The following is a 24,544-nucleotide window of genomic DNA, read 5'->3' on the forward strand; positions in this document are numbered from 1 at the left end:
ATAAGCACGGAGTTCTGTCGATCTCCTCACCGATACGGCTGCAATTGCAATACTAAAGATTCATTGAAAGACAAATTTAGAGGCACCCCGCTTCGAAAACTATCTCAGACCACGAAGAAAGACACATTCCCCCTCAAATCCGTCGAGCTGCGACCGACGTGTGCAATGAACTCACCGGGCTCGACCACGTATCGCATCCCCGCGTCCCACAGTCCGAGACTGCTAACACGAACCTCTAAGCTGATTGTAGCAGTCTCACCAGCCCGGATAAAGACCTTCTGAAACCCCTTGAGCTGCTTGTTCGGCGTGACGACCGAAGAAAGCGAATCAACCACATATAACTGCACGACCTCTTTCCCGTCCCGATCACTCGTGTTTCTCACATTCACTGCGACCGTCACATTGTCTGACGCCCGCGGAGCCTTTGGGACAACCTGAATATCACTATACTCGAATGTCGAGTAACTCTCCCCATGCCCGAACCCGAACCACACATCCGGCGTATCGAGCACATAGTCGTGGCCAAACTCGAGACTCCCATTGGCATGGCGCGCGCCGGGGGATCGGATCTCGCGCCCGGAGTCCAGGCAGTCGTAGGCCACGGGGAGACTGCCCACGTCGCGTGGAAAGCTGACGGGCAGGCGTCCGCTGGGGTTATGGTTCCCGAACAGCACATCCGCCAGCGCGACGCCGCCGTTCGGCGAGGGGTAGAATTGCTGAATGAGAGCGGTGGCGGTCGTGTTGGAGGAGAGCCAGGGCTCGGTGATGGGCTTGCCGGAAGAGAAAACCACGACGGTCGGCTTCCCCGTGTCGATGATCTGTTGGACCAGGGCGCGTTGGGCGCCCACCAGCCGCAGGTCATTCGTGTCGTAGCCTTCGCCGGTCGTGGCGTTCAAGCCCTTTTCCTGGCCCTCGAGGTCCTGGGTCCAGGTGCCCACGACAACAACGGCCACGTCGGCGGCCTGCGCTTGCTGCACGGCTTCGCCGATGAGAGACTCGTCGTTGCTCCAGGCTTCACATCCCAGAGCGTACACAATCTCGCCTCCGTACTTAGTGGCCAGGTTCTGGATTCCTTGCCTGGGTGTGACGCCGCCCGGTCGGTACGCGATGTAGTCTCCGTACTACGAGGGGGAAGGGGTGGGTATCAGCTCTGTGGAGCGGAGGTAGGCGCGATCGGGATGGGAACGACTTACATTCAGGGTGTCGGCGAAAGGCCCAATGACTGCCAGTTTCTGCGACTTCTGGGCCAGAGGCAGGATGTCTCCCGGGTTGTGTAGAAGTACAATCGACTCGCGGTCCATCTCCGTGGCGAGATCGAGCGCCTCGGGCGTGCGGATGAGCGCGCGCCAATCCGACGGCGGTGCTGCGGGGAAAGGATCTTCAAAGAGACCCATGTCGAACTTCGCCCTTAGCACACGTCGCACTGCTTCATCGACAATGGAGGGAGACAAAGTCCCGTTTGAAACGAGGTCGGGCACCACGTCGAAATTGCTGTCCATGCACATCAGGAACGCGACGCCCTCACATCGTTGGGGATGGCAGGAGGGGATTTGCCCACAATGAGCCCCCGCCTTCAGTGTCCCCACCAGCTGGCAGGACCATCATGGTCACTGCTTCCTTGTCTACGGGGTCGCTGTGGCACATCTTGAAAGTCTCACAGAGTCGATCCGGCCCCCCGTAGTCCGAGGTGGTGAAGTATTGGAAGTCCCATTGCTCGCGCAGCACCTCCGTGAGTAGGTACCGGTTACTGACGGACGGGATACCGTCGTATCTGTCATCATGGGTATCAGAATATTCTCTTCATCGGAACAGCACCCCGCCAGTGGGAAGGGAAGACAAGGAAAGGGGATATGAGTACGAATTATATGAGCTCATGACGGCGAAAGCACCGGTCTCCTGCAACGCCCGCTGGAACGGTGGGAGATACGTGGTATGGAGCTCCCGCGGCCCGCCATGGACGGGCCCGTTGTAAATTCCCTGCTCTGGATTCCCATAGCCTGCCAGATGCTTGATAGTGGAGGCAACCTTGGACTTCCAGAGACCGCGCACAAACGCCGCTCCAATTTCTCCGGCTAGGTATGGGTCTTCCGAATATGATTCTTCAACCTGGGTAGCTCAGATTCAGCAGCGTAGACAATATTGTTGTTGCATGAAGCAAACCTACTCTTCCATGTCTTGGGTCTCGGGCAAGGTCCAATGAGGGCGCAAAGACTTGCGTGATGCCCAAGGCGCGGGCCTCTTTACCAATTGTTTCAGCGACCCGCTCCATTAACTATGCGGTTCAGCTGTCAACTAAAGTCTGATGAGATGTAGGAAGCTCTGAATGGGGTAGTAGTACCTCAATGTTCCAGGATGCCCCCAGTCCAATGGGAGACGTGAATATAGTAGTATTCGGAAGTCCCAGTCCATGAAGCCCTACAATCAAGCCAACTCATCAGACAGAGACACGGGACAAGGGGCAACGAGGGGTACCTTCGCATTGCACGATCGCTGGAAGAGACAGACTTGTGTCGTTCATGATCCAGCCCTGCAGCGCCTGGGCCCCACGGTAGGCCAAGTCAAGTGTAGAGCGTGGATAGCTGACTGAGGGGGGCAGTATTTCGCTCAGCATGAGGAGAAACGACAATGAACGCGGGATATTCGGACGCTTACGAGCCCCGCAGCATGCTGGAATGATAGAACATGTGATCCTTCATGGCTGTCTCATTGACATAACCGGTATCAAAATCAACAAAACGGTCCAGTTCTCCTATGCAAATTATTAGTCCTAATCCTTCTCGGGGCGAAGGTAGGAGTGTCGTCGAGATGACCTTGCATGAGCTGAGCCATCTTCTCCCTCATTGGCATCCGAGAGAGGAGATCCTCCACTCGAAGAACGGTCTCCAGGTTCGGGTCCTGGTATGGCGCTCGTGTGGGATTGACGATAGGGGGATCTCGCGGAGGAGATCCGCTGGCAGACGTTGCGGTTCTTGCTTGGGCCACGCCACTGACGACCAATGTCCCCAGGGCTAGTAGCATGAACCTCATTCTCATCTTATGGAATAACTGAGCTCAGGAATCAATCAAAGAGATCTCGATCGTAGAATCGTGAGGAAGTGGTGTGAGCTAGCAGCCGCAGGAGAAGTCGCCCTTATCATGTAACGAAAACGGTCAGCGATTTGAGGCAAGAATGCATTTTCTATCTTGAACCTTGAATCCAATAAGATAGGTCTGCTGGAAAATAGCAGGGTTCTGGCAGAGTTGTGTCTAATCCTTACTTCAATGCTGCCGGTTTAGATGACCTTCGACGACCAGGGTGTGAGAATGAGGTATTTTCCCTATCCCACCGTTGCGTTCAGAAGGCCCCGGATCAAGGTCAAGGAAGGATACTCTGAACTTAAACTGAATCTCTAGAGAGATCTAAAGCAAGGGATTTAAAGGTTTCCTGGTTTTATAGGCGCATAACCGCAGGAATGTGACTACAACGAGCCTGGTTCGCGACAAGGTCCCGACCCTTTGTTACACTCTAGATAGCAATGCAAGGGGCTCGGCGGGTCAAAAGATTCACGCCACAACCCTTTTCTTCTTTTTTCTTCAGCCTTAGCTGAATCGATCTATTCAGTGAACCCAACTGATCGCTTGCCTTTGAGTCATTGGGTAGTATCTTCCACTCACCGCCGTTGCCTCAGAGCTCTGGATAAACCCATGTTCAGAGCGGACGAATATATAAAATGGAGATGCATCTTGCGGGAATAACGAGACCGTGTCCACGTAGTCAGTTGACCTGATATCTCGCAATACCTCATTGATACGCAAATCAGACCAAATGAGGTTGTGTCATGAGCTGTCTTGGATTGTTGGCATTGCTGTATTAGCAAGCTGCCTGAAACCACCATTTACCGCAAGAACCTCTGAGTGGCACCCAGCTCGTCTGGCAACAGAAAGAGAGCAGAATATAACCCGGCTCCAGGATGCCACAAGTGAATGTTTCTCTTTGGTACGTCCTATGCTGGATTGGGATTGGATGAGCTTGGTGGGTCACAGACAGGTTCTCAGACAGAGATAGTGTCAAAACCTCGCCGGCACATATCAAATACCACTGCGTGGCCGGGAGAGGATGAATTCGCGGCCGAACAGAATGATTATTTCTCCCGTCAACAATCCGAGCTGAGCCCTGCCTGTTTCTATCGACCCTTCGATGAAGCTCAGCTATCGTACGCCGTGGCCCGTGCGAGAGAACACCCACTTTGTCCCATTGCCGTCAAAGGCGGAGGCCATGCATCATTTGCCGGGGCATCCAACACGGCCAAGGGCATTACCATTGTTCTCCGACACTTTGACCAGGTTATTGTGTCATCGGACAGGAAGACCGTGCTGGTTGGCGCAGGGACCCGCTGGTTGAATGTGTACAACGAGCTGGAAAAAGTCAACTTGACCGTTCCCGGCGGCCGGACAGGGTCCGTGGGAGTCGGAGGATTTACTCTTGGAGGTGCGTCGCTCTCATCCTCCTCACCGCATCTGCAAGCAATGCCTTCTGATTGAGCGAACAAAATAGGTGGAATCACTTTTTTCTCTGGCTTGTATGGCCTCGCCTGTGATAACGTGGCAAACTATCGGGTATTTTCCTATCCAAGAAGAACAATAGAAAAAGGAACCAGATGACTTATCAAGCCTGTCGTTGAGAGTGAATCTAATCCTTTCGTCGCCAACATATAGGCTGTCCTCGGAAATGGTTCTATCCTCGACGTCAACCGAGAATCCCAGCCCGACCTCTACTGGGCACTGAGAGGGGGAGGCAGCAATTTCGCAATCGTCACTCACTTCGATATGTACGCGATCCCTCACGACTTGATGTGGGGCGGCACACGAAACTATACGAAGCAATGGATTCCCAGTCTCATTGATTTCTATGTCGAGTCGGGATTCCTCTCCCCTTACCAGCCCTCGGCCTCCCAGATCACCACCCTCTACTACCGAGACGGCGAGTACACCGCGACGGTCGATCTCTTCAATGTCAACCCCGAGCCGAGCAATATGCTCTCCAACACGAATCTGACCCAGGTGCCCTACACATCCGACACCATCGCCGTCACGCGCCAGTCGCAGCTGGCAGAGTCCAATTACCGTGGCCAGCCCGACGGACTGCGCCAGACATATTGGACCGCCACGTACCTCCTCGACGGGCCGCTCGCGCACTTCATCCACCAGGTTTTCGAAGAGGAGACCGCCGCCCTCGGCCCGCTCGACGGTCTCGAGGCCCGCTGCATCATGCAGGTCTTTGCCAACAACACTCTCCACGCCATGACCAGGAAAGGAGGCAATGCCCTCCCCATCGCCGGCGGTGACCAGCCGCTCATAATCCTGAACCCGGCCTTCCGATGGCAGCAGGCGGGTGACGACCTGAAGATCCTGCAGGCCAATCAGAATCTGTTCACCCGCGTCAAGCATTATGCGAGGGAGCGCGCCCTCAACGTCGAGTATCTGTACATGCCGTATGCAAGTGAGTTCCAGAACGTGCTGGAGAGCTATGGCCCCAAGAATCTTGATCGCCTGCGCAAGGTGGCTAGCACCTACGATCCGGAGGGCTTTTTCCAGACGCAGACACCGGGGTATTTTAAGCTTGACGGACGGGTTGGCTGGTGAGAGGGACTCGCTGTGAGATGAGGGGGAAGGCGGCTGTTCTCTTGGTTATACTATAGGATTTGTCGAGCTGCTATCGGGATATCTTTTGCCTAGATGCAACAAGCCTAATACCGGGGCTCCTTTTTTTTTTTTTTTTACCAGTATTGCTCTGGATATTTCATCCTACCTCCATTTGATATTCCAGTTCCCTCTCCTTTGGAACAATTCTTGCAACCCTCGCGCACGTGCATTGCGGGTACAGCCCCGTGGTTCCACAGCCCCTTGCAGAAAAGGAAACAGGTTATTGCACGCAAGCGAATCTTCAGATCACTGCTTACCCAAATCGCGAGTAATGTCGGTCTGGACTCCTGGAAGTTCTCTTGATTAATGCTCATCTTCAGGCCTAGCGAGCTATTACACAAGATGTAGAATAGTGTTTGGAGGGTACATAGTAGCCCAACCCTTGCAGGCCCACTCACTTCAGCTGAATCTCAAGCAGCTGAGCCCCAACCGCCGTCTCCACACCATCGACATCGATATTGACCGCGCTAGCCCCGCCCGTCGTGACAAAGATAGTGTTCTCCTCTCCCTCTCCACGCCCAAAGAACACCCCCGTCGGCTCCGCGACCTCCGTCGAGTCCTCAGCACCCGCGATAATCTCACTGCCCACGGCCACCCCGTCCTTCGTAAAAATCACCTGCTGAATGGTATTCTCCGTCGCAGTGGCCAGGTAAGCAAACCGATACTCACTGCCATAGGTAGCATTGAGCGCGAACCCAGCGGGCGCGATGGCGAAGTCATCAAACTGACTCCCTTGGTAGATCAATTGGCCGGTTCCAGCCGTGACGTTGGAGAACAGCTCCGCGCGGTACAGGGCCCCGCCAGCCGTCCAGTACACAAAGTCCTCCGCGACCTTGATGCCGTTGATGGACGACATCAACGACTCCTGGGAGATGGCCTTCCAGGTGGCGCCGGTCGTCGTGTCGATGGCGAAGATCGCGTCCTGGTAGCTGGCAGTCGCCAGGAGGATGGTCTCGTTGAAGGCGGCCAGGCCGTTGAAGCCCGTGGGCGCGGTGGGGCGGCACAGCAGCGAGATCCTGGGGCTGTTGCTGTTCTGGGTGAAGTCGACCTTCCACACGTGCGTGGCGTTCTTGGGCGGGTCGCTGATGTTGTCGGAGGTCGTGTTGGCGCCGGCGATGTAGAAGACGTCGTGGGCGCCCTCGGCGATCCCCGACAGACCTAGCACGGAGTCGAAGGTGTGGATCACCTTTGTCTGAGGGGGGTTCGTCTGGGGATTGACCGCTAGCAGGCTCGCGGGAGGGCCGATCTCCGTAGCTAGGACAACGCCGTTGGAGCGGGTGGCCAGGTTCTCGAGCCAGGTGTCGTTGGAGGCGAATTGGAAGACGGTGCGCACTGGCAGCTGGGCCGCAGTGGCGGTTGCTGCCAGGGACGAAGCTAGGGCGATAGATGGACGCATGATGAATGCAGAGAAGAAGCAATTCCTTGATGAGCTAGATGGACACTTCTGAGCCAAATGATCCTGCGGCCATTGGCAACTTTTATAAGGCTCGCTCGAGGAAAAGGAGAAAGAGCAATGTGATACCTACTATACCTAATAGACAGATTAGATTCGATCAACTCATGACTATGACGCGGCCCCTGCCGCCCGGCTCCATCTCTCGCCCCGGTTTAGGTAGGGTTACAGCCAGGCGCTAAGGCCAAAAGCGGACGGATTTGCCGCGCCGAGGTGGAGTAAACCCGACATCCGCAAAATCGCTCGGTGCGGTTGGTTTGCTCGGATTTGATTGCCGAAAACTGGATATCCTTGCGCAAAATTGGCCGTTCTTAGAAGTTTCGTCAGCACTTTCTGCGCTGAAAGAATAAGGAATTCCAGGGCAGAGGTGCCTGTTGCACGCGCGTCTTGTTTTCCCTTCCGCGCTCAATGCTCCCGCCCGTTAGCTTATCTAGGACTTGTTTCAAACCCAACAACAAGAACAATCCAGCCAGCTACGTGGCCTAGAATTTAGATGTTTCAAGTTCTCGAGTCTAGACAGCATTGCGGCCTCCTGAGCTTGGGGGCCCAAGCTCTCCAGACAGTCAATAACCCTACTTGGGGTGTATCGGTTTCCTGTTCATTATGCTCCAGCCCAGGAAGAAATCCCACGGCGGGCTGTCAGACTTTCGACACTATGGTTTTAATTATTCAACCATGTGAAATGTTCTAACAAGAGTCATCCGTTCTTCCTTACTAAAACTTTCAACTAATATTGCAAGTCCTCAAGGATCTAACAATTTTCTCATTCATATTCGCGACAAGCCAAAGCTCTGCCCAGATGAACTCGAGCACAAACCAAGAGACATCACGCCGCCAAATCTTTCTCTCCTTTCGAAAGAAGCAGGTTCTCATGCAGCCAATATTGATAAGGTACCCAACTCGGTCATACGACTTCACTAAGGCGAATGACGCGCCATGGATTCACAGACACGATCACAAAATGTCTGAGGAGGGGAAAGGTAACAATACAGTTTATACACAAAGGATTCACGGTGAACAAAGATGTAAAGCTCCCCAGCTGACAGGCATAATACCTTCTCTGCGTCTTGTGTCTCCGGCACCTCATCACGACTGCTCTGTGATATCTACAGGATGAGATATTTCCTAAGCTCTACAGCCAGAGGCAATTATTGATGCCTCAAGCTTGACATATCTTGCAATCGTGCGCGTGGTGGCCCGTCATGCCTTAGTTAATTTATCGTTGGCCACCATTTGTCTCGAGAGACGACTTGCCGAACAGGCGGTGGAATGAGACGCTGCATGCAGGAGCTCGGAGACATAGACCCTGTGCAATCTACCATCGTGCTTCTCTTTGTAAGAGTGGAACTCTGTGCGTGGTACTAGCAGGCTCTAAGGGATAATGGGATAAGGTCTCTGAGCAAGCCAGACTTACCGTGTCTATACCGAAGAGATGAATGCGTAGTTTATCTTAAGCCACTCTCTCTTTGTAATAGTCTGGCACTTCCCACTGCCTGCACACGGTATGCGGTGTAAGAGTATCTATAGCACTGTTGAGGGCTCTAGATTTCACGCGCCTCCTGCTTTTGACAGAAGGCTTTTGCCTTGATCCAACCCCGTTCATCGCATTCCCGAGCCACCGCACCACGCGCAACGCAAAGGCGGTCTATTTGCCCATGCCAAAATCCTTACAATGGATGGACCAGGAAAATGCAGGACTCGTAACGTTGACAATCTAGCTCTATGCTTCCGGAAGCGTCATTGTGTAAAACCTTTTGTATTTTTCAAAGGTTTTCCCAGAACACTGGTAATGGGAGACTCTTTTGAATAGGGATCGCTCTCGGTAAGATGCAAGTTGAGCTACTTCAGCATTTCTGCTCCGTCAACAAAATAAACGGAAGACTTCCCCTTATCATAATGATCTAGATGTTATCGCACTTGTGATTCCGCCATCAACCGCTCAAAAATGTTCGTCATCGCAGCTGTAGCATTGCTCGCCGAGTTAAGCTCAAACACCCACGTCTCGAGCTTCATCAGTCATCGAGGGACAAAGTAGGAAAGGATTATGATCAAGTAGACAGCCGCAAGGCGAGGAAGTAGATCCGTGAAGCACATCTTGTTGGTTTTTGACGTGGGCCTGAAGCTACTGTCGGCGTAACTTTTCTTGTTGCCAGAGCATATGGTGCTTTATACTCCGGAGGCGAGTTTGCGCTTCGCCCAACGCACACGTCGATGGAAGAGGTCTATTGGGTTCCGAAATATAGCCGATCACCATTCAGATGACGTGCCCATTCTGTGGGCGGCCCTGAATCCTTCAAGAGCCAGGCGGTACGGCAACATGCAATGGCCGCTCTGCACTGTTCCCTGGAAAATTCATGAGAGAATATATGTATTAGTTCTGTTATTTAAGGTTATTAGGGTTCATACATATGTTATATTTGTTGTTCTGCTGGCAGAATATGCTTTTGTAGAGTGACCGTTATATCTTTCTGTACTGTTCATAGTCAGTTACTGGCTGCTCGCCTCCCGCCACGCATATTAATAATTCCTCCCTCAAATAGCCTAACATAGCCTGAGTTCATCCATTATCCAGGTCTTGACACATTCACTCGCTAGTATGCGATTATTTACTAAGACCGTTTCTAAGGACAATAGTTTCGAATTCAGCTTACTGCATTTATTATTCTTTGCCTGATACGATGAAACACAAGTTCATCTGCGCTCAGTAACAATAACTCACTCCACTAACCTAGATATCACTACCAGATATGTTACTGTCGGAAATGTCACTATCGGGAGTGTCACTATCGCAAATGTCACTATCGCAAATGTCACTATCGCAAATGTCACTATCGCAAATGTCACTATCGCAAATGTCACTATCGCAAATGCCACCATCGGACAAATCAGACATATCCTCTCCCGCCCAAGCGCATGAGGTACTTGGTTCTGCCCTCGATCGCTAGACAAACCCTGCTCAAGCCAATCATATTCCAACGACCTTGTTCGTCAAATCCGTTACACAATTCGTTCACGTACAATATTTCCTCCAGCCAGTTTCGGATCGGAGTCGACTCAATGTGACACAAAGGCAAAGCAAGCCCCGAGTCTACCCTCTCCTCTTCCTCGTCATCATCAACAAGCAGAGATCTCATGCACAAGAGGAGCTGCTGGAGCCACCAATCGCGTACTACCGAGATCCGATCGCGGATAACCAACCGTGCTAGGTTTTCAACTTGATGGTGAGGTGCAAGCATGTAGACAGGGTATTGGTTAGGAGACTGTCGACCCCGATAGTTCAAGCTGCCGAGCCTCATTTCCGGGAGGTCGGAGTCGTCGGTGGTTAGGTACATTCTGGCGCCTCGGTTCCTATTACGCCGCCCCTCCTCGGCATACCAACGACCCAGATCGTGGGGGTAGGAAGCGGGCCCGGGTGGGGGATCCAGGTAGTGGTCGGAAATGAGCAGTTTCTTTGGGTACAGAAGAACCCCGCGGCTTTGGTTGGGATCCTTCCGATGACGGGGGTAGAGATGATCGGTATGAAAGTGATACGCCGGGGAGGGGTACTTGTTTGAGGTGAGTTTTCCCTCCCTCGGTTCTTCCAGTAAAGCACACTGCCTCATCTCCCATTCTCGCTGTCCGTCCGCCGGACATCCGGGCAAACCGCCCTCACGAAGCACTTTTGAAGCCCGGGCAAGGTCGGCGTATGGTATGGACCAGGCAGAATGATGGGCCGCTATCGGCACACCGATCATGCTCATCGCCGTCTCCCCGCAGAGCACACAGCGTATTCCAGCCTGGTGGAGAAGGAAAGATATCCTCTGCTCTAGTCCGGGGCTGGTAGGCGCTGTCTCTGGAAATTCCACCGCCAGGGGAGGAACGATTTCCAAATCCTCGGACCTGGTCTTTGTTCTTGGGTAATTTGACGTCCCGGTTTTACCTGCAGCCATTCTGGTAGCTCGTCCCATCCGGGTAGGTTGTCGTCTATATCCTCTTCAACAACTGAGCAGCAGTCTTGCCATTCGCTTTCAGAGGCAGTATCGTCGTTGCGAGACATGGTGCAGAGCTAAAAGGTTCGACGAGTCATGAATGTATCGCGCGCTGCGTAACTCAAGCGTTGTAAGATGTCAAGGGTGTGGCACAACAACAATTGTTGGTATTCGCGTGCTTATATATGGTATGATCTCATTCCATTTATGTACAATGTCGTGTGTGCTTCATCAACTGATTAGCCCTTCTTTCTTTGTCAATCCTCCTTGATTCAGGATAAGAGCTCAACCATTATCAGTCTAGTACTTCAAACTTGGATACCTTTTCCCTTCGTTGCAGCATGTGAACCTTGTGTTGCCAAGTACTTTGTTGGGGCTTCATTCACCTATGATGAACAACGGAAGTGCATCTTGTGTATGTCAGGCGGCCTTTATCTGACTTGATAATCCATTCTAGTGTTTGATTAGTTCTTTGGAAATCTTTATAGTGGTCATAATCTTTCAACCACAAAACAACGTTTTACCATCTCCTATCCAATCTCTGTAGCTACAGGCAGAGTGGTGACAACTGTCAGGCGGGTCTCATAGCTTACCTTCTTGTTTATTTTGTTTCTTGGTTCTCTGAATTCCATCTATCTGGCTTACATTTCTAATTCACTCAAGGCATTGTACATGCCAGATATTAGCCTTTGTTCCCAACATGCAGTAGTGCCCCAATTTGTATTACGGACGTAAATTATCCGTGCTCATATACCTTGACAAAAATACAGAAACAATATTTATGCCGAGGACGAGCACCAGATCAAGGAGCTGCATGCGAATCTGGCTTTCCTGGACGCCGAGCTCAAAATCATCGAGAAGGAGATCAAAGAGGCGTGGAGAGAGGGCCGACACCACTGGAAACATTTGTGAACAGGCTCGCAAGGACGGTGACTAGGCGGCGGCTAAGCCCAACCCGAGGGCGTGTCCCGATCTTCCCGGCACGGAGTGACTGACTCTTGTATTCCGCAAGTTCACCCCAGTGCTCACGGTTGAGGAACTTCAGGTGGTTGAGGTTCATGCTTGAGATGGGAGGGGCTTCAGGGAGGCTGGTTCTATATTTGTCTTTCAGTTTGCTGTGCTGTTTATCTCCATCTCATGTAACAATTCCTTACTCATCAATCTAGAATCCTATTGTCACTCCAATGTCACTCCAATGTCACGCCTGTTCGCTGTGATCATCTGTTGTCGTTGAATCTGAGTCCACCACTCGATGGAACTTACTTTCTGTAGTTTACGCGCAGAAATATTTCTATCTTTACCTTTCAGTTGAGCAAATCGCCGTGCGGCGTGAGCCTGGTATAAGATATATGTAGCTTGTTTTGACGTTCGCCTCCGCTCCCAGGAACTAAATTTGCCCATAGTATTTTAGGTGACCCAGAAACCCAATTCCAAGCTCTCATTGATGAGGTCCATTTCCTAACCAGGATATAACCAAAGGCAAGTGGGCTGCAAGCAGATATTACAGTTCATTTGTACTGTCAAATAGGGATTCAACCAGTGACGTATTCATATCCTAGAACGGATCTACAAACCCCACTTTCAAGTGTTCCACCCTCGTATCACCTATTCTCTAACATGTACTGTGGAGCCGACCGACCGTATCGTGGTTTCTTTCCATTCTTTGTGCGGCACAATTAGACCTTCACTCCCAGCTGCTCTAATATGCGATACGAGAAGCTCTGTGCCCCTCAAAAGACTGCGAGGATATGATTTGCGACCCCAACACGAGCGCAGACAGTAGAGGGCGTCATGGCTGTCAGACGGATAGGCTATTCGGGAACCCGGCGAACCCGGCGAACCGTTCCCTCCTCGCCAAGACATAAGCAACCATGCAGTGGTACGACAATGCTATAAAGCTGTTGGCTCTCCACACCCATCCAGACCATCCTCTAAGATCAGTATCACCATCATCAACAAAATAAACCTTCCCGAGGAAATATTTACTGAAGAGTCGAGCCACATACTCGCCTAAACATGTCGACCCCAACCACGATGCGGACGATCGTCCAGCCCGACGCAAACGCCAAAACCCTAACCCTAACCACCGCCCCCGTGCCGACCATCGACCCTGCAAAGGGCGAGCACCTCATCCAAGTCAAAGCCTGTGCCCCCTGCGCGGGGGAGCTCCTCTGGCCCAAGAACTTTCCCCCGCCCAATCCTCGAGAATTAATCCCTTGCCCGGACGTCGCCGGGACCGTCGTGGCCGGACCCAAAGACTCGCCTTTCCAACCAGGTGACGATATCTACGCGCGAACCAACTACTTGCGCCCGGGGAACGCGCGCGATTTTACTGTCTGCGTTACCGATGAGATGGCGCACGCGCCCAAGGGCCTGAGCGCCGTGGCCGCCGCGGCGATCCCCGTGTCGGCGGAGACGGCATGGCAGATCTTGTTCATCCATGCGGGGGTGGCCGGCGCTGGGGAGGTGGATCTTGCCGCTGCGGAGCAGGCGTGGAAGGGGAAGCGGGTGCTGGTGACGGCTGCGTCGGGTGGAGTGGGGATCTGGGTCACGCAGCTGGCGACGTTGCTGGGGGCGGAGGTGGTGGGGACGTGTGGCGCAGCAAATGTGGAGCTGGTGCGCTCGTTTGGCGCCGTGGAGGTGCTGGATTATCGGCGGACGGGCCTGCGGGCGTGGGCGGAGGAGCAGCCCCGGCGGAAGGTGGATGTGGTGGTCGACTGTATCGGGCGGCAGTCGCTGGCGGATGCGTGGTGGGCGGTCAAGGATGGAGGGGTCGTGCTGAGTATCTTTCAGCCGCCGGAGCAGGTCAAACCTGACGGCTGGGAGGGGTCAGCGGTGCGGAGCGTATTTTTTGTTATGGAGCCGGTGAGGAGGCATCTCGAGGAGATCACGAAGCTAGTGGAGCTCGGAAAGTGTCGCGGGATGGTGGACAGTGTTTGGCCGTTGGAGCAGTATCAGGAGGCATTCAAAAGGTTGGATGAGGGGCATGCGAGGGGCAAGATTGTTTTTGATCTGTCTCTTAATCTGTGAGAGAAGATGAGATAATTTCCGTGCTGTAGCTGTTTAATCGAGTGTGTCGGGTTCAGTGGATACTCAATCAAATTTGCAGTTCCTCACTGGTGACCACCTTGCCTACCAAGCCCTATTTGTGGGAAACTTTCCATCGGCATCACATCATAAAGAACTTGGGTAATCCCGCGTTATTCTTATGTATGATCATCATTTGCCGAAAACATATGACGTTACTGTTCATTTCATATACCAATAAAATCCTTGAAAGCGCATTGCTCGAATGTGATGAAAGACTTTGTAGACTCTAGACCATGTGAGACGACAGATTAGTACAGAAGTACCATTCATGTCATGCCCCTAAACATACTCTCACGGAATTTCCTTATGTTGTGGACTTGAATTAATTGTTGAGACTTTAGTCCCCTCTGTTCTTTCTTCTTCTCTGACCGGTGAATGTGGTTCGGATAAGCTACCTCGGCTATCTCGGTGGGTCTTGAGGTCAGATTACAATATCACGGCGATCACGCCTCAACACTCCGAACCCAACAAAATTTCAACTTTTGAACATTTTTACCTGTTGAGTAATGTGTGCCACTGTGGTTAGAATAATCAACATGCCAAGTGCCAACTTCTTGCTATGGCTGATAGACTTGTTAATTGCTTATAAATACCTTCCACCTGAACGCAACTGGTTTCCGGCATAACCGTCTTCAAGCCCTGCCCATTGAAAGGCTACCTAACTACGAAGCGACCGGGAAAATTTGCAGCTTATTCAAGAACTGGCATTCCAATACTGTGGCGTAGACTTTGCAGTCACAGTGTGAAGAATCAACATGCCACACGCGCTGGACCTCTTCCAAGGCCTCTGGGTCCAGCACCCTTGGGCAATTGTCTTCAGCCTAGCTGGCTATATCGCGGTGGTCCGACTTTTACGATACCGTCGCGTGAAAACGATCGATGCCCCCTTTGCCCATGGTCAGAGGAAACTGTCCAGTATGACAAGTGAAGAGGCGCATGCTATCATCAGCCAACTGCAGGAGTTCGAATTCCCATACGCTTTCAACAAGGCGCGCAAGATCGCTCTGCTCAAGGTACGGCAATCCTTGCCCCTAGCAACCCCCAACCTCTACTTGCCCAGCAAGCCATTATATCAAGCAGTGTATACATGCAACTGAATTCAGCGGCTTCGACCTTTCGCAGGCGGGTGGCATCCCAACAATGTCCAAGCTCTTCGCCGTGACGGGCCAGAACAACAAGCGCAATTCGGGCAAACGTGCCGTGGACACGGAGATCCTCCTCCGAGAAGCTCAGTCACAGCCTCGCGACTCAAATCGCTATAGCACTGCGGTCGCGAGAATGAACTATCTGTAAGTACTGAGATTCTATGCCCCTTTCTCCGATTAGAGTCTATTCACTAACCCCTCATATCTCCAGACACGCCCGTTACCGCAAAGCCAACAAGATCACGGACCCAGACCTCCTACATACCCTCGGTGACGGACTCGCAGAGATCCTCAACGTGATCGACCGAGATGAATGGCGCAAGCTGACGGACGTCGAGAAATGTGCCCTGGGTGTCTTCCACAAGAACCTGGGCGAGGACATGGGGATTCCCTTTGAGCCCCTTGCTTCCTCGCACGAGGGCTGGCGCGATGGGCTGCACTTCGCAATGGAGCTACGCGACTGGACGATCCGCTACGAAGAGGCAGTGGCCCGGCCCGTCGCGACGAACGATCAATACGTGCGGGTGTATGTCGATGCGGCGCTGGCTGGGCTCCCTGGCTTTGTCACGAAGACGGTGCGGAAGATGTTGGCTGCGGACCTGGATGAGGTCATGCGAACGAGTCTTTGGTGAGTAATTCGGCCTCCGATTGAGCGGCGGAATCATGCAAGGATGATGTGGCGGGCGGTTATGACCGCCTGGGTGCATGCTTTCTAGTTCTTCATCTCTTCAACAAAAGCCAATGCTGACATCCGGTTAGCCTCGAGAAGCCCGGCCCCATTCTTGTCTTCGTGCTGTCCTGTATCCGCCAAACACGCAAAGCCTTCCTCCAATGCTTCGCCCTCCCGCGCTTCTCCGCTGTCAAACCCGTGCATGAAACGGCCGATCCGAGGACGAATCGATATCACTTCGGCAGACAGACCCTACAGCCGTGGTATATGGAACCGACTCTATGGTCAACCTGGGGATCAGGTGCGTTGCTTGTGAGGATGCTCGGAGGGAAAGTGCCGGGTTCGCGGGGGGACCGCTACCATCCTCAGGGATACGATCTTATGACGATTGGTCCCGATCCTCAGAAGGAACGAGGCGCGGAGGAGATGAGACCTGATATCGAGGTGATCAAGTCGAGGGCCGTGGCGACTTGTCCGTTCTCGCAAGCCAAGGCGGGAGGTTTTAATTGAGATTGTTCTGCACGGATTGTATTGTGTCGGACATGGTGGCAAGAAAGACGATATAGGTGGAGACGATGGCCGAATAGAAACTCAATCAGGACGACTTGCTTTTAGTAGAGTAAGTCAGCTACATCGTTCTTGAAAATCATGTGTTTGATTTAGGATACCGCGGTGGTGGTAAATCGGCAGGGTTGATAGATCCAACCCTAGTATAAGCCCACGATGTCAATTGACATGGCCTAAAGAACAGCCTGACTATCTACAGATATCCATCACGTCAGCAGAAGGTATAAACATAATGATTCAGGCCTGTGGTTTATGTCCAATCTCTGTATCTGCAGCTCTTGGATAGGAGATCCAACACCTCTATCTTCTATGTTCATCCAACTGTCCGCCTTTCCCCTACATCCTATCGTCCCATGAGCCCGGCAGCAAAAATGCACTCACCCCTCAAAGTACCGCCTTAAGCTCCCTCTTCGGCCTCAAGATACACTGCTGCGTCATATTCGCGACCAACCGCCCGCCCCGATCCCACATCCTGGCCTCCGTATACGTCCGCCCATCCGCGCCAGCCACCGTCTTCAACTCGCGCAGATGCCAGTTCTCCAACCCCCACTCCGCCGCGAACACCCGCATCGAGAAGTCCAACGACGCGCAGGCGCCCGCATCATCCAGAAACATCCCACTATGCGCGAGCGGGAGAAAGCTCAGGAACGCATCCAGCACGAACGCCAGGCCCGCGTACTCCTCCGAGCGGCGGTGCATCGGGTGGCGGACGCGGAGCCAGTCCGCCGAGGTTCGGGCCGTCAGGGGCAAAGCGTCCTGGCCGGTGGGGTGGGCCTTGGCCATCCCGTTGAAGTTCTGCCCTGACACGCCTTCGGGCGTCTGTCGCGTCTCGAAGAAGCGGGCGATGAGGCTGAAGAGCGTGGTATACTGCGAGAAGGCCTCCTCGGTGAGGACCCCGCGCTTGACCATGTCGGTGCCGATCTCCTGCGGGGTACGGCAGGCCTCTGGCGGGGAGTATGTCCGGTCCGGCGGGGTGGAGTAGCTGAGCATGGCTCGCTCGCCCTCCTTCTGGAAGTCTGCGAGGATGATCATGCATAGTCTGGTGGTCTTGTCGGTCTGCGCCTGCGTGATCTCTACCTGTCGCGTGGCAAATGTCCGGGTATCTCGGAGGCGGCGGACGGAGCAGGTGAGTGTCCGTTCGGTTGATACGGGGGCAAGGAATTGTCCTGTTACCGAGTAGAGGAGATACTGGGAAGGGACGGTCTGGCAGGCTGCGTTGACGGCGACGCCCAGGGCGCACCCGCCGTAGGCGATATTGGCGGCGTTGCCCATCTTTTCGGGCTTGTAGCGCGATTGGAAGACATTGGGGCCGATCTGTTCCACAGAGATATGCTCGGCGAGAGTGCGCGCTTGAGTCGGCGTGGTAGGTGGTGAGGATACTGGGGACATTATGGTGGTTATGGTCGGGCGCTAGAAGGATTCTGCACAACGCAACGTAGCGGGGGTCTCCAGTCGTATTTATACTATAGTTGGGAGGTGCTATAACCTTATTTTTGGAATCACGGCCCGAGGTTGCGGGTCCAACTGCCGAGGCTGGCTGACCAAAGCGGCCTATCATACCGCTAAAGAATGGTCGATTTCTAGGGATGGAGGATCCACTTTGGGGACGCAATTTTGATGCCCCTCTAACTACCATTCGACTGCTGACTTTATTAAAAAGCTATCAAGAACAAGCCTCCCAATATGTGGAGCATCAGTCCAGCCCTTGTTGGCTTTAGGATCTGAGGTTAAGTTTTTTTTAGCATTCAACATCCATTAGATCAACGCATAGAATAGTGCTGTGAGTGAGTCAAGATGTACGGTGTAGCTTCTTGACCAGTTGCCAAGTCAGCAAAACGGACATCCATACACACTTGGAGCGGCCCACATATAAAACCGAACCAAGCACATTCACATCACTTTTCATCAGAACCTTGTGTTCGAGACATATGTCTTGTAACAGAAAACCGCCAACGCCAGCCCAGCAAAGAAGTCGGTAAAATTGGTGAGGAACCAGAACCATGGGATCTGGGGCACGCCGCCAAAGAAATGGGCTGGTGTGCGGATCCCTAGCGACGCATAACTTGCGAGGTAGATAAGAGCCGTCTGTAGGTTTCCGGGCTTATACAGATGGTAGCCGCGGATGCCACAAAAGGTGTAAAAAGGATAAGAGATGGTGATGCCGATGCGATACGCCCGCGCGGAGGTGTAGATTCCGGGGACTGGCGGATAATCTTCTGCGCGCAGGTAATTGTGGGCGTAGTGTATGGTTGTTGTGAGCCACAGGCAGAATAGTATGATGAACAAGGGGCGCAGCTGGGGGGGAGAGGGGCTGGGGTTGGGGTTGAGCATGTTGGATAATCGGGCTCTGCCTGCTAAGGAGTGCAGTGAAGCTCGGGCGCGATGTATCGATCGTCCCAAAACAAATGGTAAGGTACTGTACCTATTTGATTGTCCTGCTCCTTATTTCTGAAGAGCTCATCGCATGATTATATCGATGAAACTGTTGATAATGTAATCTGGACTGACCTCGGATGTTCCTCAATTTGTGTTGTCCTGCCTTGTGCATCCATTGCCTGTGTGCTCAGAAATGCAAGTTTTGTCCAGATTGCATGGTATCGATTGCAAACATACGGATGTTACTTCAGGAAGTATCTACGGCCCAATACTACGCTTCTGTACCTTTTCGCGCGGCAAACAGTATGTATATTGAGGCTTCCCCGAGGATATTATAATCGAACCGAGTACTGCCCAGCATGCATTTGAATATGCTACGAAGGTGAATAGTGGATCAAGTTCTTCATGACACTTGTATACTTCCTCATTCTTGGAATCTTATCTCCTTTAAGGCACAACGGTCTTTTACTGAACCAAGCATTGAAATGTACTTCACCCCGCCCCCAATCGAGGTCCCCTCATCGTAAGAAGCCATCCCAACACGAGATTTCAGACTCTTGCATTACCCCGGCGCCTGACCAAGTGTGTGAGCTTGAATCAGCCCGCAAAGTGAAATGTCTTCGCCTTCGCAGGTAACCAATCGTACAAATCTATCGTATTCCGAAATAAGGCAGTAGATTGCTCCTCAACACACAGAATAACTCTCGTGTACACCCCGCACAAACCAGAGCACCAGGACCCATACTCCCCATCCAACATACAAATCCAAGTTCAGTCAAACCTTCGCTTTCCCACCCATTTTGGGCCTCAGAATCGTGGTTTGCGTCATCACAGCAACCAACCTGCCTTTATCATCAAAGACCCTCCCCTCACTAACTGCACGCGCACCCCCCGCCGCACAAGTCTGTTGCTCACTGACCATCCACTCCCCCACATCAACTCGATGCGTCATCACCCGCAGCGCAAAATCCAACGTCGCGCAGGCACTCGCATCCAGCAGACTCCGGCCCGTGTGGTTGGCCGGGATGTACGCGAGGCCGCGGTCCATGTAGAACGCCAGCGCGGCGAGCTGAGCGGATTCGCTCCCAAGGGGCGTCTGCAGGCGGAAGCGTTCCGCCGAAATAATGCCAGTGATATCCCCTTCAGTCTTCCGGTTTGTGGCCGGAAGGGGCTATACTTCCATAAACCGGTTGAGGTATTTGTACAGGCCTGATTCTGGTGCTCTGGCGATTGCAGCTGGAACAGCACCGGCGTGTGTGGAATGTGGACGAGTGGAGTAATTCACCATCTCGAGCGTCTCCTCGATGTGGAAGTCGGCGCTTGCGACAAGACATAGCTGCTCGCCGGTGAGGCTTTCCTGGTACACGCGGAGATGTCGGGTTTGGAAGATCCGCGTGTCCCGAATGCGTTCGACTTGGCAGATAAGCTTGAGGTAGGGGCTCGCGGGCCGGACGAAGTGTCCGGTGAGTGAGTAGAGATGGTGGCCGGGTTTAGTGGTGGCGTAGGCTGCGCTGATGGCGATGGCGAGGATGTTGCCGCCGTAGGCCCAGTCGGCGAGGTCGCCCATGCGCGTTGGTGGCAGGCACGAGATGAATCGGTCGAGGCCGAGCGCTTTGACGGCGAGTTGTTCTTGGAGGGTTACCATGGTGCTTGTGTTTGGTGAAGGTCTTAATTTGGTGGCAGAGATAGGAGAATGGTTCTTAAATGACTGTTGAGGGCATCGTAGTGACATGTGATGCTCTGGGTGATATTGTAATCAAGCGTGGTCCAGGACCCATATGACTCCCGTGAAGAGCTTATGCTTGGCGATTTCAGTTTGGTGCTCTTCTCGTTATAGGATTTTAGAAAGTTGTTGACTTCTATCCTACTCGGATTCAGAAACAAAAGTCCCTCGCTCCGAACCGGCACAGGTCGCCTTCATCGTATCCACGCTTGATATGCCGCAAGCCTACAATATGAGATTGTCCACCGAAGCGCTCGGTAGAAGTTTTATTCCTCCCAGACCCGATTACACTCCTGAGCCCAAGGATCGTAAGGAGGCATGAAAAGCGGCGTTGACATCGATCATTCTGAACCCGGGAGCGCGCCCGAGAATGACAAATCCATGAAGAAGCCCTATCCACATCAGCTAAGTCAATCACAATTCCGCAAGGAACTTACTCCAGAGAAAGTTCTCCAAATCCAACGCATAGGATCTATGCTCAGAGCGCATCCGCCCTGATGGTTCATCTACTATGCGTACCGTGGGAAACAAGCTCGACCCCTGCAGATCCACCCCATGCTGCTTAAGATACCCTTCCACGTCCCGACTATCGAACCACTGCCCCCCAAGCCCGCAGATCTCAAGCAATCGAGCGCGATCATCCACTGATGTCAACTCATCCCCACGTCCGCTACTTGGAAGGATTCCAAGCACTCGACGTGGCAGCCTCATATTCTTCGGATGCATTGGAATGCCGAATTCATCTTTGTCGGGATAATGCGTACCTGCTCCACCTACACCATAAAATGGAAGGCCGGGAACCTCAAGTGGGGACTCGGATCCACCTCGTAGCAATTGCTCAAATCGCGGTTGCATCTTGGCTTTGTCCTGTATGCAGGGCACGAGACGGAATACGCGGTACACTTGTTGGGGATTTGACTGGGGATCGATAAACAGGTTGAATGCGTGCTCGAGGCAGTATCGTTGCAGTCTACGGGCGAAGCGCCCTTCCTGGCACGAGTAGGTGTGACCCATGGTCGAGATGGGCCGGGGTAATGAATGCTGCCGTCTCCGCGGCGGATTTAGTGGCTCCTGCTGAACCTCCCAGTTGCTTTGAGTCTGATCGAGACGGTAAGCCAATATCTGGTGTGATGTGGTGGAAAGCACATCAGGTTCTGGCGTAACTTGCATGCGAGAGGAATCAGTTTGAAAGGCTGAACCGTGAGAAGCATCCTGCTCGATCAACACCCCGCGCATTTGCGTCAGGCGGGCATAGATATCCGGATGAGACAACTGCAGCCGCGCCTCAGTAGCAGCCTCGCAAGTGCTGGAGACCTGGTCTGACAGCCTACGAAGCTTCGCTTCCAAGTCCGTGACGCGATCGAGGGTTTGGCGGAAGACCGCCTCTTTTTTGAGGCGGTATGTCTTCTGGGCGCGCCGAATCTGCGTGCGCCGGTCTTCCGAAAGGATTGCCGGGCCACCGACCTCGATGCGGGGTCGGCCCACGCGCTTCCCTGAGCGCAGTCGCGTTTTGATCGGGCTTGAGGGGTTGAGCTGTCTCTGTGAGGCATCTGGCATTGCTGTATCCTGATTTGGTATTCCTGTGTCAGGTTGTGGCTCTGGTGGCGTTGCGGATGGTGCGATGGTGGCGACGACATTGCTGGGCTCATCCGCCTCTCCTAGGAATGACCTAGCAGAGAGAATAGATAGGTTCGATCCACTTTCCATCTCTATGGGATCTCATCATGATAATTTTGAGATCACGAGTGCGATGGTGAATGAAATGACCAAGGGAAGTTCCATCACAAGATGTGTTAAGCGTGGTTGACCGCCTTGGCCTTCCGAGGTCTGGAAGGCGCGGCAGATTGATTCTGCCATTGTTACTCCACCGCCGTCTTTTCTCAACAGAGTTATGCACATAAAGCTGAGCCCTAGAATTCCCGACTAATGATCTGCATAAAGCATTAGTCCTCGGCCCTGTCGACCACGCCTTCACTAGCTCGTTATCAAGGCTATCCATGTCTCCCTTTTTCGCCCTTTCACTCTCTCTGTCTTCTACCCCATAGGCTTATTCCAAGAATAGAGTTCAGACAAGGACTTAACCCACACCTTCGGGGACATCACGAAATGTCTTCACCGAGACTTCCACTCGGGCACGGATGTATTTTTTGAGTCCACGGAGCCGTTCCTTCGCCAACTCAAGCAGCCCATCCTCCTTACAAACCGCGAACCGGAGATAATTCGCCCCAAGACGCGCATTCCCCTCACTATAAAACACCGACGGTGGAATCGCGGCAACCCCAAACTCCCGGATCAGAAACCAGCACAGGTGAAAGTCGCGCCGTCTAGTGGCAATCCACGGCGGGAAAGAGCCAGTGTCCGGAATCTGCACCGACGACAAGTCCGCGAGGACAAAGTATCCGCCTTCGGGGCGTGTATACTACTCACCCAGATTGCCAGATTCAGCTTTAGAATCTAAAGTCGAACTGGGAGACTGGATGAGGGGGTAGACGCAACCGGAATCCCCAGCTCATCCCAGGCCTCGCAGAAACACCGGATCTTCCGCTGCATCTGATCACGGCTTTCCTCCCAGAATCCCAGTTCTGCTGCCCGGGTGTAGGCGATGGCGACGGCTTCCTGGAGCGGGGACGCCGTGCTGTAGCAGATCTTAGTGTGGATGGCGGCTACTGCATTAGTCAGGGGTGGCGGTCCCACTAGATACCCGATTTTCCAGCCGGTGGCGTGGAGAGATTTGCCGGTGGAGCCAACTGTCAACGTACGGCTGTAGAGGGTGGGCACGAGGCTTGCCATACTGGTGAAGGGGGCGTAGGATAACTGGCTGTAGACCTCATCGGACAGGATGATGATGTTGTGCTGGATGCAGAGTGTGCCAATCAGTTGCAGCTCCGGCTGGGTGAAGACTTTGCCGGTTGGATTGTGTCTGCTGGCCATCGTTAGTTAGGTGCGGGAGGAGGGTGAACGGAAGCAGTGTGCTTTTACGGAGTGTTTAGGACCTGTTGATGTTTGATAGTGTTAGTATTACCTTGACCTTCGGCACTGAAACTTGGGGCAGTATGCATGTCTACCATCATTCTTGTGCGGTTATTGATAGCGCTTTTTAGTGCATCAAAGTCCATAGTCCAGTTAGACGGACCTTTCAACCTGTTTGTATCCTGATCTGGAGGACAAAGCGGCACATGTCGAACCACACCGCCAGCAAGCTCAATCCCGCTGATAAACCTGCATTTTTGGTAAATCGCACCTCATCAAATAGTTTTCCGGTGGAATCGGTATACTGATCGAAAAACGGCTCAAAGACAATAACCTCGTCGCCGGGCTTGAGGAAGGCCATGAATGAGCAAAGCAAGCCTGATATAGAATGTTAGAGATGCTTCTCGGTCGACAAAAGTACCGTTAAGCACTTACCCTCGCTAGCGCCAGAGGTGATGACAACCTCTGTTTCCGCATCGATGGGCTGCTTCCATGAGCTGGAGAAAAGACGTGCAATTGCTTGTCTCAATACCGGACGGCCCTAAACCTCGGGTTCAAATACGTTGCGTAAGCCAGTGATGCGCGGTTGTCTTTGCCATGCCAAAAGTACGCTACCTTTTTCGGTGAGCATTGATTACAATCAACCCTGTTTAGGGCATCTTTTGCTGCATCAATAGCGAATTGTGGCAGGTTGTATCCACTGTGCTTATTAGTAGAAATGCCAATACAATTTGAGAGGTAATGCTAACAAGAAGCCTTGACCCAGGTTCACAATTGGCTGCACCGGGGAGGGGGAGGCTGCATTGTTGACAAAGGACCAGACGTCTTGCTCCGGACAATTATTACTCGGAGTTGAGAATGGAAAATGACTACTGAGATTTGGGGATGGCATCTTATCAA

General features: G+C 52.9%; 10 protein-coding genes across 10 annotated transcripts; 3 read left to right on the forward strand and 7 right to left on the reverse strand.

Moving 5' to 3' along the window:
* Nucleotides 1-69: 69 nt before the first annotated feature.
* On the reverse strand, nt 70-3,018 carry BO72DRAFT_514214 (glycoside hydrolase; the record flags this gene model as incomplete). The annotated part of the gene is made up of 9 exons (XM_040949508.1): nt 70-1,121; nt 1,194-1,491; nt 1,559-1,771; nt 1,859-2,106; nt 2,165-2,272; nt 2,339-2,415; nt 2,473-2,579; nt 2,653-2,749; nt 2,811-3,018. The coding sequence occupies 9 exons, from the start codon at nt 3,016-3,018 to the stop codon at nt 105-107; spliced, it is 2,373 nt and encodes a 790-aa protein (XP_040805887.1). The 3' UTR covers nt 70-104.
* Nucleotides 3,019-3,710: 692 nt separating this feature from the next.
* Nucleotides 3,711-5,622, forward strand: BO72DRAFT_465241 (FAD-binding oxidoreductase; the record flags this gene model as incomplete). The annotated part of the gene is made up of 3 exons (XM_040946693.1): nt 3,711-3,753; nt 4,046-4,440; nt 4,696-5,622. The coding sequence occupies 3 exons, from the start codon at nt 3,711-3,713 to the stop codon at nt 5,620-5,622; spliced, it is 1,365 nt and encodes a 454-aa protein (XP_040805888.1).
* A 454-nt stretch (nt 5,623-6,076) lies between these two features.
* On the reverse strand, nt 6,077-7,078 carry BO72DRAFT_368192 (uncharacterized protein; the record flags this gene model as incomplete). The annotated part of the gene is made up of 1 exon (XM_040940878.1): nt 6,077-7,078. The coding sequence occupies one exon, from the start codon at nt 7,076-7,078 to the stop codon at nt 6,077-6,079; it is 1,002 nt and encodes a 333-aa protein (XP_040805889.1).
* A 2,942-nt stretch (nt 7,079-10,020) lies between these two features.
* Nucleotides 10,021-11,064, reverse strand: BO72DRAFT_492107 (uncharacterized protein; the record flags this gene model as incomplete). Its single annotated transcript, XM_040948254.1, has 1 exon — nt 10,021-11,064. The coding sequence occupies one exon, from the start codon at nt 11,062-11,064 to the stop codon at nt 10,021-10,023; it is 1,044 nt and encodes a 347-aa protein (XP_040805890.1).
* Nucleotides 11,065-13,027: 1,963 nt separating this feature from the next.
* BO72DRAFT_444368 (NADP-dependent oxidoreductase) lies at nt 13,028-14,194 on the forward strand. The gene has a single exon (XM_040943786.1). It carries the CDS (start codon nt 13,120-13,122, stop codon nt 14,131-14,133), a length of 1,014 nt encoding a protein of 337 aa, XP_040805891.1. The 5' UTR covers nt 13,028-13,119; the 3' UTR covers nt 14,134-14,194.
* A 723-nt stretch (nt 14,195-14,917) lies between these two features.
* BO72DRAFT_420723 (uncharacterized protein) lies at nt 14,918-16,518 on the forward strand (the record flags this gene model as incomplete). The annotated part of the gene is made up of 4 exons (XM_040942728.1): nt 14,918-15,206; nt 15,316-15,482; nt 15,520-15,966; nt 16,098-16,518. The coding sequence occupies exons 1-4, from the start codon at nt 14,949-14,951 to the stop codon at nt 16,516-16,518; spliced, it is 1,293 nt and encodes a 430-aa protein (XP_040805892.1). The 5' UTR covers nt 14,918-14,948.
* Nucleotides 16,519-16,586: 68 nt separating this feature from the next.
* BO72DRAFT_180628 (thioesterase family protein) lies at nt 16,587-18,118 on the reverse strand. The gene is made up of 2 exons (XM_040939462.1): nt 16,677-18,118; nt 16,587-16,616 (listed from the first exon to the last, which is right to left on the reverse strand). The coding sequence occupies exon 1, from the start codon at nt 17,962-17,964 to the stop codon at nt 16,960-16,962; it is 1,005 nt and encodes a 334-aa protein (XP_040805893.1). The 5' UTR covers nt 17,965-18,118; the 3' UTR covers nt 16,587-16,616; nt 16,677-16,959.
* A 224-nt stretch (nt 18,119-18,342) lies between these two features.
* On the reverse strand, nt 18,343-18,906 carry BO72DRAFT_514229 (uncharacterized protein; the record flags this gene model as incomplete). Its single annotated transcript, XM_040949509.1, has 1 exon — nt 18,343-18,906. The coding sequence occupies one exon, from the start codon at nt 18,904-18,906 to the stop codon at nt 18,481-18,483; it is 426 nt and encodes a 141-aa protein (XP_040805894.1). The 3' UTR covers nt 18,343-18,480.
* Nucleotides 18,907-19,726: 820 nt separating this feature from the next.
* On the reverse strand, nt 19,727-22,231 carry BO72DRAFT_420727 (uncharacterized protein; the record flags this gene model as incomplete). Its single annotated transcript, XM_040942729.1, has 5 exons — nt 19,727-20,098; nt 20,129-20,618; nt 20,964-21,066; nt 21,112-21,772; nt 21,839-22,231. The coding sequence occupies 5 exons, from the start codon at nt 22,229-22,231 to the stop codon at nt 19,727-19,729; spliced, it is 2,019 nt and encodes a 672-aa protein (XP_040805895.1).
* Nucleotides 22,232-22,751: 520 nt separating this feature from the next.
* On the reverse strand, nt 22,752-24,536 carry BO72DRAFT_368320 (pyridoxal phosphate-dependent aminotransferase; the record flags this gene model as incomplete). Its single annotated transcript, XM_040940881.1, has 8 exons — nt 22,752-23,093; nt 23,171-23,594; nt 23,654-23,667; nt 23,740-23,893; nt 23,950-24,022; nt 24,080-24,185; nt 24,260-24,344; nt 24,394-24,536. 8 exons carry the CDS (start codon nt 24,534-24,536, stop codon nt 22,752-22,754), a joined length of 1,341 nt encoding a protein of 446 aa, XP_040805896.1.
* Nucleotides 24,537-24,544: the final 8 nt, after the last annotated feature.

This window comes from Aspergillus fijiensis (genome assembly GCF_003184825.1).
Source record: "Aspergillus fijiensis CBS 313.89 unplaced genomic scaffold BO72scaffold_4, whole genome shotgun sequence".
NCBI lineage: Eukaryota > Fungi > Ascomycota > Eurotiomycetes > Eurotiales > Aspergillaceae > Aspergillus > Aspergillus fijiensis.

Excerpts from the sequence above, each read along its gene's own strand:
- BO72DRAFT_444368 (XM_040943786.1), top strand. The coding sequence starts at position 13,120 with ATGTCGACCCCAACCACGATGCGGACGATCGTCCAGCCCGACGCAAAC.
- BO72DRAFT_180628 (XM_040939462.1), bottom strand. The coding sequence starts at position 17,964 with ATGTCCCCAGTATCCTCACCACCTACCACGCCGACTCAAGCGCGCACT.